Below are 14,126 nucleotides of genomic sequence, written 5' to 3' on the forward strand. Positions count from 1 at the left end.
CATTTCAGCAACGACCTTCTGCAGGCCTGTCACCAGCAAATGCATGAGAAAGACGAAATCAGAGCAGTTTAGTTTCCAGACAGAATGCCTACTGAAAAACTACACAAAGGACACTAAATGGGACATACCATGAAGGGCCATGAGTTAATCGAAAAGAAATACACTCAGGTGATTTCAGCATTGGCTTTCCAGTCCTACAGAGTGCCAATGCAGCTCTAATATTCAGAGGCCATCTAAAAAGATAGGTTCTGTGTCTTGACTGTCACCAGACAGAAGTGCCATGGGACCGCTGTTTCAACAACCGATTGTTAGTTCTATAACACATTGACGCCAAAACAGGCATTAATATAATCTACATATCGGACCATGATAATACAATTATATTATTAATTCCAACTCTGACCTATAGTTCTTCTAAAAGTGCCTTGGAATCCCAATTCAAATACTAACCCAGCACTCGCTGTTCTGTGTTGCATCTCCCTAGGAGGATAGTCCAAATGCGGTGGGCTAACACACATCCACACTAATAACAAACTACTCCCCCCTCGCGCATGACACCCCCCCCCCCCCAGTGTGTGCACCCTCCTTCCTCACTTGCCCCCTCTCCTACTTTACCCTTATTTATGCCGTTCTTCTGTGTGGGGACACAATATGCCTCAGACAAGGATGGGGAACTTTAAAACTAATTTGGTGGTGAGGTGGTGCAGTGCAAAAACATAGCCACATAACTATCAACTGAGAGGAGTCAATTGCCACCTTTTTAAGGGGGTTGTATTGAGTGGCTGAACAAATACCTGTGATGTTGTACGCACTGTTTATTTACCTTTCACTTCATATTATACTTGTCATTTCTATAGCGCCTTTTACCATTATTATAGTCTCAATGCATTGGTAGTAGAAACACCCTCAGTGGACCACCCTCAGTGGACTGAAGTCCTGAGTGTTGGAGGTCATGGAGTAAGATTATGATGCCTGTGTGCATTTGGTCAAATAAGGCTTAGTAGGGCTGCCCGGGCTCCGGTAGAAAACAACCCATGTGGTCAGGCATGTGGATGGGTGCTGAGAGGAGTCCAGAGATGGCGTGAGTGCTAGAGACTCACTAGGTGTACAGCATGTCTGAATTTGTCATAGGTGTGTTCGCTGCATTCTGAAGTCAGGGGTGTTTGGTGTAAGTAGGCAGAAAATTATTTGACGAGCGAGACCGAATTTGTCATAGCCCTTTCTGTGTTCTGACGTCTGCGGGTAGCCATGCCTGCAGGCAGTGTCCACCTGAGTGGTGCATTATATGGACCTGGCAGAATTTGGTGGGGATTTGTTGTTTGTGCGCCCACTCAGGGAGTTGGCTTCTGTCGATTCTTGCAGATGCAATAAAATGGATAGTGACAGTCTAGGCTCAAACACTTTGCAACAAGAGGAGCATGGGTTGTACTTCCAGGTTCTTCTGGGTGGATAACGTGGCGAGTCTACCCAGATATCGAGCGCTTACTGAACCTTTTGAGTGGTTACCTTTACCATGGAAGGCCCATCCTATAGTTCATACCTGCGCAGGACTGCAAGACCTGGCCATGGCCTCAAGCCTAGGGGCCGCATCTCTCCAGCCTTGAAATCTCTCCACTGGCTACAACGATCAAGTTCAAGACCCTCTACATCGTCCACAAGGCTTTCTGGGGCCGTGACCCGCACTACATACAACTTTCTCTTCCAAACACCTTCCTTCTTGAGCCCTTCGCTCAGCTACCTCAAACTCTCGGAAGGTCAGATGCTTCTCCAGGCAGAGAGTGGGGTAGATCTCTCTCTTTTGCAGGTCCCTCCCTCTGGAATGGCATCCCTGCCCCTGTCACACTTGAACTGGACTACTTTAAATTCCAGAAGCAGCTCAAGACATTCCTTTTCTCCTCAGATTTCTCTCTGTCAGTGCAAGGCCTTATCTTTGCCTCCTTTTTGGTGAAAGTGGGTCTACCGCCCGCAGATGCTACCTTCCTGTATGGTTCAGAATTCTGGTTCGTGACCCCATGAGATAACCCAAAATAGAGGGAAAAACCCCAAAGGAAAAAACCTCTGCAGTGTCTCTGGTCCAAGACGTTGCAGTAAGGGCAGAGGGATCCAAAACAAGGATCACGGGATTCAGAATCCGCAGAAGATGAGCAGCTAAGTCCAGAAGGCACTGGCTAAGGTATCAAGCAAAAGGGTCAAGACACAGAAGAAAGCAAGAAATAAGAGTCAAGAAGAGGAAGAAAAACATGAATGCAATAAGGCGCACTTTACTGTTCACTCGAAACACTGAAATAGCGTTCCAGACCAGCAAACTGGAAATGCAGCTATGTTGGAATGGGCAAACAACCGCTGCAGCCGCCATGACAGTGTGCGAGCGAACGGGAAATGGACCCTCCTGCCGCCAATAGTGTGCAGACCTCATTAGTGGTCGAAAAATGCCATCCCAGGTGGTGGCGGGCAAGGTGAGGTACAACACTCTCTCTCTCCTGCTGAACTACCTGTCTCCTGCGCCGACTGGTTGCTTGGCTACCCTCAGAGTCTACTGGGTACCGGTTCGTCAATGATCTGTCTCCCCTGCACTGCATGCAGGCCTACTGCGCACTAAGGTGCTGTAACTGTTACGCACAGTCCCCTGCCTGCTTGCACTTACCCAGGCCTGAGCTGCCCTGGCGGCACTTACTCAGGGCAATGCATCTCCCCCACTCTTCCCTTTCCCTGGCACTCCCCCTCCTCCCTTGCCCCTGCACTTTATGTCGTAGCACTTGCACAATCTGAATGACAAAAGGCCTAGGAAGATGGTTTGTCTGGTCTTCCCTCTCCGGTCTTGTCACACCTAGAAGCACTTGTGCAAATACACATTATAAATGACTTAACATATATAGATTATACTAAATAAATCGACCTTTCAGTTTATCGCGCACAAGGGATACCTAGCAATTACCCTGGGGTTACACAGAGATTTCCGCTATGGATGCCTTAGTTCACTGAGCTTTTTCATCCCAGCTCCCACAAATATCTGCTTAACCACACCATGCAGGAGTCTACCCAATCAGGCACATAGAGCACATCCTGCCACTTGGGCCAACAAGCTCCCAGGCCTGCAACCACCACCAAGCTTGCAAGACTTTCTGAACCAACTCGTTACAGGATTAGTGGCGGAGAGCATCTTTCATGCTGGAAGTGGTTTTGGACATGGCCTTCACGGCAGCCACCTCTCTTCCCCACACTGGTATGCCCGCGCGCTTAACACACCCCTTACCTTCCCAGCATAGTGCACAATAGTAAATGTTGTGTTCCGACTTCTCCCCTGTTCGTAGTGTGGGTTTCCCTTGAAACTACTGTTCAGCTTCTCCACAAAGGTTGCGTCTGTAGCCTGCGGAAGGAGGAAAGGTGTGTTATCTGCAGCCTGACATACACAGGAGACCACACAATCTTCACAAAGGATATAGAGACATGTAACACACATGGCCCAACCCAACATTGACTTGGGTAGTAACACAGCTCTCAACTCACACGCTTTTGGCGGATGTCACCCGCCTTGTAAACAGCTGACTCATCCGCCAAGGCTCCTTGATGCCCATTCGTTTCAATGGGCCTCTCACCCGCCAAAAGTAAAATCGGGTGTTTTCACCCGCCTTTGCGACATAAATGGTTGAGAGCTATGGTAGTAAAAGCACCTAAGGAAGCCTGCTCGACATTACATGGCATACTATACTAGGGTGCATGCTAATTTATCTAGTCACAATTGCTCAGCAGAGTTGCAGAACTTGTATACTTTGGATGTACCATCATGTACAAGTCAGATGTTTCCAAGTCACAGCCAGTGTTCCTTGTTCCTGCTGCTGATCACGTGGTCCAGATCCGCGCCTCTAAGGAGGACGCTCTGCACAAGCCAGGACTCGCCCAAGGTGGGCATCATGGGCAGTGGACCAGCAGGTGTTCTGAAGAGCACACCCCCTGCTGAAGGAGCCTCGCTGCCCATCTGGCCCCATGGATGTGGACTTACCTGGCTGCTGTATCATCTACCTGGAGCCTGCCGCCCTGCTAGGTGAGGACAGGGAGAAGAGCCCCTCCGTTCTGCTGCCCCCCCCCAATCATCCAGCTGCCACCCCCTGAGACGTACAGCAGCAGTCACGTGACTTGTCACCTGACTGCATATCAGGAACCCTTCACTTGGGCGTCCTGGAAAGTGGGAGGAGCTTAAATCATCTCTCCAGATGGAAACCGCTGGCTCCGGCCCTTGAGGAGCCATCCCAACAAGAAGCATCAGTCCTAGGCATCCCATTGAAAGGGCGCCGTTCCAAGGGCATCGTCTACCCTGTTGGCGACATAATGCCATCATAACTGCAGCGCCTGCTAAGATCTCGCATCCTCGCTTTCCTTTCAATTGCCAGCACTCTTTTAATGAGGTCTCTTTGCTCTCCCTGTCCTCCTTGTTTCGCTATTGCCGTGTTCTCTACTTGCTTGCCAGTTTTCATCTTTCACTTTCCATGCCATCTACTATTCCTTCTCTCTGGCCTGCCCAGAGAACTACACACTCTTACCCTCGCCTGCGCCACTTGTGTAATCTTATTTCCGTTCCTTCTGAACCGGTCATTTCCTCTACCCCAGTCTTCATTGGGCTGCTCAACGCATGCTCAGTGTGCAACAAGTCTCATTCAATATGAGGCACTTTTTCAATCTTAACTTGCACTTTCTCTGTAATACTGAAACCTGGGACCCTCAGACTCTGCTACTCCTGCTTCTCCTGCTTCTCTCCTGTTCCGCTACCTACTTCTCTCACTCCCCTGGTGCCTTGGGGCGAGGTGGTGGTACTGGTATTTTATATCATTCTTCATGCATACCTGCGCTCCCTGCTCTCTAGCGCTACCTCTTTCTGTCTTTCGAATGTCACTTTATATATTTCACCAGACCATCACCCCTTATGTTTCTTATTATTCACTAACCTCTGTTCCCCTCTCCCCCTTTAGTGATGATCTTTTCCTTCCTTCCTTCCTTCCTTCCTTCCTTCCTTCCTTCCTTCCTTCCTTCCTTCCTTCCTTCCTTCCTTCCTTCCTTCCTTCCTTCCTTCCTTCCTTCCTTCCTTCCTTCCTTCCTTCCTTCCTTCAAGCCAGACGGCGGTGACAGAGCCTGTGTAGGCTGATCTGTCCACTCGATGGCCCAGGGACGCTTCCGAAGGCTGACTTACAGGATTTGGTGAAGGTGCCAAGAATAGTTGTTCCCACTATTCTAAAGGGTCGAAGCGCCTTTGCAGACCTTCTCGTTCGATCAGAGGCCGAGTGGTCTCGCGGGACGACAGCAGTGCAGGGTGCCAAATTCTGTCCTACTCTCCCCATCCTCATGGTCTTTCATCTTCTCAACCAAATCCTCTCCGTCACCGGACTCCTCGCCGCTCTCTCCTTTATCTGCGTCTTTTCCAAGAGTCTAAGCTTCTCTCCTCCCTTTCCACCTTCTACTCATCTCTTTCTTGCCACTCAACTTGATTCTTCCCTCTCTTTGTTCTCTTCTCTCTCAAACTGAAACTGCCCACTTTCTTGCCGCGCGCATCCTACCGCCTCCTATCTAAATCCTATTCCTTCTGCTCTTATTCTAAAACTCTACCCTCTGCTGCTTCCCTTCAACTTCTCCCTTTCCACTGCTACTTTTCCTTCTCCCTTTAAGAAGGCAACTATCATTCCTGATCTAAAGAAACTCTCACTAGATCCCTCATCTCTCTCTAATTATTGTCCTATTTCCCTCCTTATCTCTCTAAGATGCTTGAACGGGTGGTCTGTACCCAAATCTACTCCTATCATGATTCTAACTCTCTGCTCTCCCCTTAAAAATCAGGTTTTTGGCCTCTCCGTTCTACGGAAACAGATCTAAGCTATCCTCAATTCTTATCCTGTGTGATCTATCTGCTGCCTTTGACGCTGTGGAGCATCCTACTCTTCCTTCTACTCGTTCTTCCTTTGGTTTTGCTGCCTCTGTTCTACACTGGTTTTCTTCCCATCTTAGTGGCTGCTCGTTCTCGGTCTCATGGTCTGACAAAACCTCGCCATCCTATCCTCTCCTTCATGGCGCCCCACAAGGCTCAGTCCTTGGTCTTCTTCTCCCTTTATACCGCTCCTCTATCCTCACGCACCTCTTCATTTGGGTTGCCATCCCACTTCTGTTCTGAAGACTCCCAAATCTTTGTTTCCTTTTTCTTCTTCCTCCGACTCTCTCCACTCGACTATCTCATCCTGTCTTCTTGCGGTCCCAGTTCTGGGTGAATGATGACGTCCTTTATCTAAATGCTTCAAACACAGAAACTCTTTTCTTACCATCTTCCTCTGGTCTCTCCACCTTTTCCCCTCCCTCCATTTCTTTTCTGCCCTCCTCTTCCCGAGGATATTTTATTACTAGTAACCGATCGCTTTTCGGAAAACAAGTCAAGATTTTCGTGTCCAAACAGGTTATGCTCTTCTGTATGGTCCTCCTATGTCTTGATGGTTGATCACTAAGATGCTTGGTGGGTTGTTATTCCTTTGATCTTTGGCAAGACCTACCCATAGTTAAGTGGCATGACCAGGTAACGGCAGCCTTGCTTACTTGTGTGGAAGTCTACTGCCAAAGTCCACTGGGGCAACTCCTTCAAACCTTTCATCTATAGTGCTTCATTACACATTCCTCCCACTTCTGCAAGCTGTATTTATAGCTGACATTGTAACGTAATAACCACGAGGCACAGCTCACAAGCACACCGGATCATTATCTTTTCATCATAACCAAAAAAAAGCCTGCGGATTGTCCAGATGGGACATCCGGCGGCACACAAATTCCTGTGGACACATGCAACCAGACGGAAGAATGGGTTGTGTGGTTTCAGGTGAAGGCTCCCACCACCGCAAGCCACCAGGCCAGGCTTGCCAGCATTCTGACTATTAGAACAATTTATGGCGTTCCAACACTTTGGACCAGGTGCGCGTGGATACACGTTGGTCCTGCAGTTGCATTCATCCTCTCCCCATAAAACCAGTGCCTCCCCTTCCTTTTCAGTAGTGATTGTGATATTAATTCTCTTTTCGCTTTCAAACGTTGAGATCTTCTTGCTTGTAACCAGAACTGAATGATGTTACATTGTGGAGAGAAGGAGGGAGCGGGTGGGCGGAAGAAATAAGAGGGCAGTCCGGTTGCCACGTAATTGAGAAGTTGGGGACGTGGAAGGCAAAGTCATCCGCAAAGAGATGAAGGCAAAGAAACTTTTTGGAGGTGATGGATATCTTCAGGGCTTCAAGACGAGTTTTCAGTGGTATGGGTGAAGGAGGGATAGGAGGTCAGTGTAGGATGAGGATTGGGCAGAGTTGAGAGCAGTAGTTAAGACAAGGAGAGGGTTCTCACAGCCATTGAGTAGAGTAGGGGAGCAAGCTGCCTGCCAGCAACGCAGGTTTAGCCGAATGGAGTAGAGTAGTGCGACTGTACTTTCCCTTTAAGGATTGAAAGGCTGGGTAGGCGGTGCACACAGCCACAAGAAACATACCTGGGGCATTAAGGAACTAGATACCAATAGGAATGGGACGTAGAGACCAATAGGAATGGAAGAAGGGTGGGATCCGAGGTAGAAATGAGGGGACAGACGGTGACATAGCCCACCCGAGGAGAAGAGAACAAGGGGAGGGGCTAAAACCATCCTAAGGATTGAGTGGATTCAGAAATGCAGAGGTGGGGGGGGCACCGGTCAGACATGTAAATAAGAACATCACCAATGGCCACTCCCTACAAATCCTTATTAAAAAAGACCTGTAACTGCCTTTAGGTCAAGAGATCTAGAAGAAAGGGGAATTGGATTCCTACAGTCGCCATTTTATGCTAATCTTTTCCAAACAAAGTAGTCTATTAGGTACCGTTTGGCACTAGTCTACAGCACAGTTAGCCCGAACGCAGAAACCAGAATGTTCGACCCGTCCCAGCTATAAAACATTTGTGGTGATCATTATACAGATGAAAATAGAAGCAACCAGAAAGTGAACATCTTATTAGCCTTAGAATATTCTGGTTTGTTCAGCGATGGCCAAGCTGACCTAATTTGCCATAAAATGTAGCATCATCCCCTCCACCCCCAAGGCTGACATTCTTTCACACCTGCCTTCTGATCTTCGCCCTCAAAAACGTCTACAAAATGTGTAATAAAGATTTCACCTTTTACCTCGGTCATGATGCATGAAAGCTTAGGTGAAAAGATCTGGACTTTGTAGTGCTTCATCTCAGCTTCCCCCATCTTGCTTTTTGGAGAAACTGTTAAACAGCATTCCTCAATTTTTTGCAATTAATGGTACATTTTAGAGTTCAGTCCTCTAGAAACGTTCAGGCAAATGCCAAAATAGACCATAGGCTATTTACGGCTTATCCAGCAACCATGGCTGTCCAAAGAACGCGCCACAGATCTGTTGACCAGGAGGATAAGCAAGGAATGGGAACTGAAAGTCCCTCTTCTATGTTTAGACATCCTCTCCAAAATGTCACTAGAACACATTGGACTTCCCAAAGAGCAATGCCAGCCACTAAAAGAGTTTGACTGAGACCACAGGCAACCCTGAACAAGTGTCGCACTAGGCCCATATTACACTGAGCAGTCCCAAAAGCGAAGGTGGCTGGCTGCCTTAAGAAGGTTGAAGGTAATGGTGGATCGCCCCTAAAAATAGTTGAATTTGCGCATTTTACAACCTATTATTCATAAAGCCTGACATATCCTGTCTGAGCTGGTACATCCTGGATAACTTTAGAGTCTGTAGCAGTCAAAATGAGCTGGCACAACAATACAGTATTAATTATCTGCCACCACTATACAGTTATTAATTAGCTGGCAACACTATACAGTTATTAATTAGCTGGCAACACTATACAGTATTAATTAGCTGGCAACACTATACAGTATTAATTATCTGCCACCACTATACAGTTATTAATTAGCTGGCACCACTATACAGTTATTAATTAGCTGGCAACACTATACAGTATTAATTATCTGCCACCACTATACAGTTATTAATTAGCTGGCAACACTATACAGTATTAATTAGCTGGCAACACTATACAGTTATTAATTAGCTGGCAACACTATACAGTATTAATTATCTGCCACCACTATACAGTTATTAATTAGCTGGCACCACTATACAGTTATTAATTAGCTGACAACACTATACAGTTATTAATTAGCTGGCACCACTATATAGTATTAATTAGCTGGCAACACTATACAGTATTAATTATCTGCCACCACTATACAGTTATTAATTAGCTGGCACCACTATATAGTATTAATTAGCTGGCACCACTATATAGTATTAATTAGCTGGCAACACTATACAGTATTAATTATCTGCCACCACTATACAGTTATTAATTAGCTGGCACCACTATATAGTATTAATTAGCTGGCACCACTATATAGTATTAATTAGCTGGCAACACTATACAGTATTAATTATCTGCCACCACTATACAGTTATTAATTAGCTGACAACACTATACAGTTATTAATTAGCTGGCACCACTATATAGTATTAATTAGCTGGCACCACTATACAGTTATTAATTAGCTGACAACACTATACAGTTATTAATTAGCTGGCATCACTATATAGTATTAATTATCTGGCATCACTATACAGTTATTAATTAGCTGGCACCACTATACAGTTATTAATTAGCTGGCAACACTATACAGTATTAATTATCTAGCACCACTATACAGTTATTAATTAGCTGGCAACACTATACAGTTATTAATTAGCTGGCACCACTATATAGTATTAATTAGCTGGCAACACTATACAGTTATTAATTAGCTGGCACCACTATATAGTATTAATTAGCTGGCAACACTATACAGTTATTAATTAGCTGGCAACACTATACAGTATTAATTAGCTGGTAACACTATACAGTATTAATTAGCTGGCAACACTATACAGTATTAATTAGCTGGCAACACTATACAGTATTAATTATCTGCCACCACTATACAGTATTAATTAGCTGGTAACACTATACAGTATTAATTAGCTGGCAACACTATACAGTATTAATTAGCTGGCAACACTATACAGTATTAATCATTTGCCACCACTATACAGTTATTAATTAGCTGGCAACACTATACAGTTATTAATTAGCTGGCACCACTATACAGTATTAATTAGCTGGCAACACTATACAGTTATTAATTAGCTGGCACCACTATACAGTATTAATTAGCTGGCAACACTATACAGTTATTAATTAGCTGGCACCACTATACAGTATTAATTAGCTGGCACCACTATACAGTTATTAATTAGCTGGCAACACTATACAGTTATTACTTTATCTCAGTCAAAGCACTTTTTTCGGATATATGCCATTAAAATGTAAACACAATGTAGCAATTCATATAAAATATAAAGCAAATATGCAAATCTCACCATAAACACAAATCTGAGATTAACCTGAGGTATACAACTGTACCCAGGTTAATATCATACCTAGCTGAATTTTAAAAACCCATCTTTTTCACTGGCAGCGTGACTTGAGTGAGATATTACACTACTACAGCCATGTAGAGCGAATCATATGGGCATATTAGCAGCTGCATAGTTACTATAGGCACACAAGCAATCAACACGACGCAAGACAGCTCCCCAAACTCAGGGGCTCATGAGCCCTCCCGCTGCAAGGTTGAAATGCTGAAACTACAGCAACAGCTCCAGAGTGGCGTGGTGCGGATACACAATCACTTTGGTGCTCCTAATTTCAGCAGAGCGGTCTGTATAAAAAGTTAGAGCCAGCGAACAGCATGGCTGGCCCGATGTTGTGTGGGGGTCTAGTTGTTTGGGTAAAGTGAGCGCCGTTACTGTGTCATGACGCTCACGGGCTCCTTTAATAAAAGGGGCTCTGCTGGCCCTGCGAGGGCAGAGCAGCAGAGCCCCAGGAAGTGGCAACTCGTGTCTGTGATTATTGGGGTTGTGGGCCTGCCACGTGGATGTGGCCTGTTGTATACCGCGGCCCGAGTGCACTCGGAGCCGCGGCTGTGGAACCTAGGGGCGACACCCCCACATTGTGAGTCTTGCGCCCGGTGACACCGGGCGCCGTAGGGTGCTCCCCTGCTCAAGGTTCGCCGGCTGCTACCCGGCGCACCTCTCACGTCGGGTGATCCCGACACCATCAGTGGGCTGCCCCGGAGCCAGGAAGCAGCACACAACACCCACTAGAGCTTCCACAGAGGGACGCTGCATTGTGCCTACTTGTTACTCCTGCAGAAAGAAACATTGGCTACATATACAGTCACCTGCACTGCTCATGGGATGGACGAAATAAAACACAGGGCTCATCATTGTCTATCATATTCCAGAGATCACGTGTTCTTACTTGTGTCTGATAAGACAGTAAGACTATTCGCTCCAATGAAAAAACACTATTCACTCCCATTCTCGACCCACACTGGAACAAAATAGAAGAAACGCCAACAGCAGGGGTGGACTGGGAACTAAAAGAGGCCCTGGAAATAATTACTGGGGATCAAAAGAGGCTCTGGAAATAATTTTCAAAGTGGCCCTATATGACATTTTCAGCAAGCCCAATACTTTTCCTATGAGAAAATTTAAAAATACCACACAAAAGAGGCCCAGGCTGCAGAGGCCCACTGGGAAATCTCCAGAGTTCCCTATAAGCCAGTCCACCCCTGGCCAACAGAAACATTTTTTAAAACATTTTAAAATGCATTTTCAGAAGTGAAAGATGACATTTTGTATTCGTTTCCTTTTGTTTTTGTAACCCACCAGCGCCCTACGAGGGCAATGTTTCTGAAATAGCAGACATTTTGTGTTGAGGGGAAGCCTATCTTGGGGATTGGGCGGGCCAAAGGGTGTTTCCTGTGGTCTGAGCGTAGAAGGGTATGAGGTCGGTGTAAGAGGAGGCCATGGCAGAGTTTAGAGCGGGTAAGGGGAGATCTCTCATAGGCAGAGAGAAGAGTAAGGAAGCAATCTGTCCACCGTCAACCGAATGGGACGTGCAGCTGTCCTTCCCCTTTCAGGGTTTAAAGGCTGGGCGGGTGCCACATAGCAGCGGAAAACACACCCAACACACCTGGGTGATAAGGAAGCAACAGACCAACAGGAAGGAAAGGGGGGTGGGATCCGAGCCAGAAATGAGAGGAGGAAGTTAGACATTGACCAAGCCAGGAGAGGCGAAGAAGGGAGGAGTCACGAGGAAGAGATGTAGTGGGGAGGGACTGCAGATCTGAAAAGGGGGATTCAGGTGGAACACCCCTAATGGACATTCCCTTCAAAAGCTTTTGAGACACCTAAACTGCATGTAGGTACCCACAAACCCCAACTGTGAAAGATCAAGGGGAAGAGTTTCCTACAGTTGCCATTTTACGGTAACCTCTTCCAAATAAAATACTCTACCAGACACTATCGTGCACTAATGCACAGCCCGAACACAGAAACAGGGATCGTGCACCCATCTCGACTCGAACACGTTCGTTCTTGTGTCTCAATGTATGGAAGAAACCCAAAGGCTTGACCTGTGTTTCACTAAAGAATTGGATATGATAAAATCAGGATGTGGTGCTGCCACGGGGCAATCAGATAACCCCCTCCCCACCCTCGCGACAGAGTCCTGCTATATGGCATTGTGACCCAATTACCAGGGGGCCTTTCATCAAACACGTTGGATGGTCGGATGCAACATTTGCCTCTGAACCATCCAAACTAAGGACTGGGCTTAGCATTCCTCTGCCTCCATTGGGTGACTCCCCGGGCCCTAGAGCTGGTGTTGGATGGAGTGTTCAGCCAATGCTCGTCCTCCAACCTACCTTCGGGAAGGCGCTCTGCTCATCCAGGAGAGAAAGGATGCCCATTGGCTTCATCAAGAAGAGATCCTGGGGAGACAAAAGGTACAGGTGATCCATCGTCGACAAGCAAAGGAATAAGCCCAACCACATTAAACAAAGCAATGGTTGCTTTAGCGGAGGGAGACAGCTGCTCTCCATCGCAATACTGCTATAGGGGCCCTTACCAGTATAGGTTTGTTATTGTTGAATGATATGGTCTCCCATGAGATCCCCTCCTGTTCATACTCCTGCTGCTCCATCAGGAAGATGTGCTGCGAGGAGAAGGCGTGAAAGAGGTTAGCAGTCTAGTGGCTACACAGGCGGAGCAGGAGATGGCATGCGCAGATCACCAGTTGCGGCTATAAAGGAGGAGGGTGCATGCAGCGTTAACCAGCAAAGTGTGCATGTGAGGGCCACCAGCCCAGTGAAGGGAGGAGCGTGCATGCACAGGCTAACAGCTAGGTTAGGAGGAGTGTGCATGTGAGGGCCACCAGCCCAGTGAAGGGAGGAGCGTGCATGCACAGGCCAACAGCTAGGTTAGGAGGAGTGTGCATGTGAGGGCCACCAGCCCAGTGAAGGGAGGAACGTGCATGCACAGGCTAACAGCTAGGTTAGGACGAGTGTGCATGTGAGGGCCAACAGCCTAGTGAAGGGAGGAGCGTGCATGCACAGGCTAACAGCTAGGTTAGGAGGAGTGTGCATGTGAGGGCCACCAGCCCAGTGAAGGGAGGAGCGTGCATGCACAGGCTAACAGCTAGGTTAGGAGGAGTGTGCATGCTGAGGCTACCAGACAGCATAAAACAGGACAAATGTGTATGTACTGGCAATCGGTGCGGTTGGAGTGTACACTCCCAGCCCAATCACCAGGTTGGGAGGAGTGTGCATGCACTGGAAACCCAGCAGGCAGTGGAGGAAAGTGTGTACACCAGGCTAGCAGCCAGAGTAGGGAAGGTGTTACGTGCATTTACTGGTAACCAGTGAGGTTAGGGAGGGTGGATGGTGCATTTCAAGAAGGAGCATGTATGCATGAGTGCCGGCGCGGGGTCAGTACCATGGGCTGAAATATGTTACTGTGCTGGTGTAGGTGACAATGCGTGTCCATGGAAAGCGTCCCTATTGGACCATACACAGGAGCGGAGGCAGGTATTCTGACATTCTTAAGGCTTAAGCGATACAGACTCACATGGTTGAAAAAGTACTGCAGTTGCTCATTGGCCAGGTTGATGCAGAACTGCTCGTAGCGGTTCACTGCAAAGTTTTCAAAACCAAAGATGTCCAAAATCCCTGGAACGAG

At 47.1% G+C, this 14,126-nt stretch overlaps 1 protein-coding gene across 2 annotated transcripts in view; it reads right to left on the reverse strand.

Moving 5' to 3' along the window:
• The window catches only part of LOC138511235 (myosin-IIIb-like), a 686,303-nt gene that overhangs the window by 146,060 nt on the left and 526,117 nt on the right, over positions 1–14,126 (reverse strand). For both annotated transcript variants that reach the window (XM_069626778.1, XM_069626777.1), the window contains exons 11-14: positions 14,016–14,116; positions 13,018–13,104; positions 12,815–12,880; positions 3,254–3,367 (exon numbers count right to left, since the gene is read on the reverse strand). In XM_069626778.1, the coding sequence (XP_069482879.1) occupies positions 3,254–3,367; positions 12,815–12,880; positions 13,018–13,104; positions 14,016–14,116 (368 nt within the window). The remainder of the gene's footprint in view (positions 1–3,253; positions 3,368–12,814; positions 12,881–13,017; positions 13,105–14,015; positions 14,117–14,126) is intronic.

This window comes from Ambystoma mexicanum, chromosome 6p (genome assembly GCF_040938575.1).
Source record: "Ambystoma mexicanum isolate Mex_15411 chromosome 6p, UKY_AmexF1_1, whole genome shotgun sequence".
NCBI lineage: Eukaryota > Metazoa > Chordata > Amphibia > Caudata > Ambystomatidae > Ambystoma > Ambystoma mexicanum.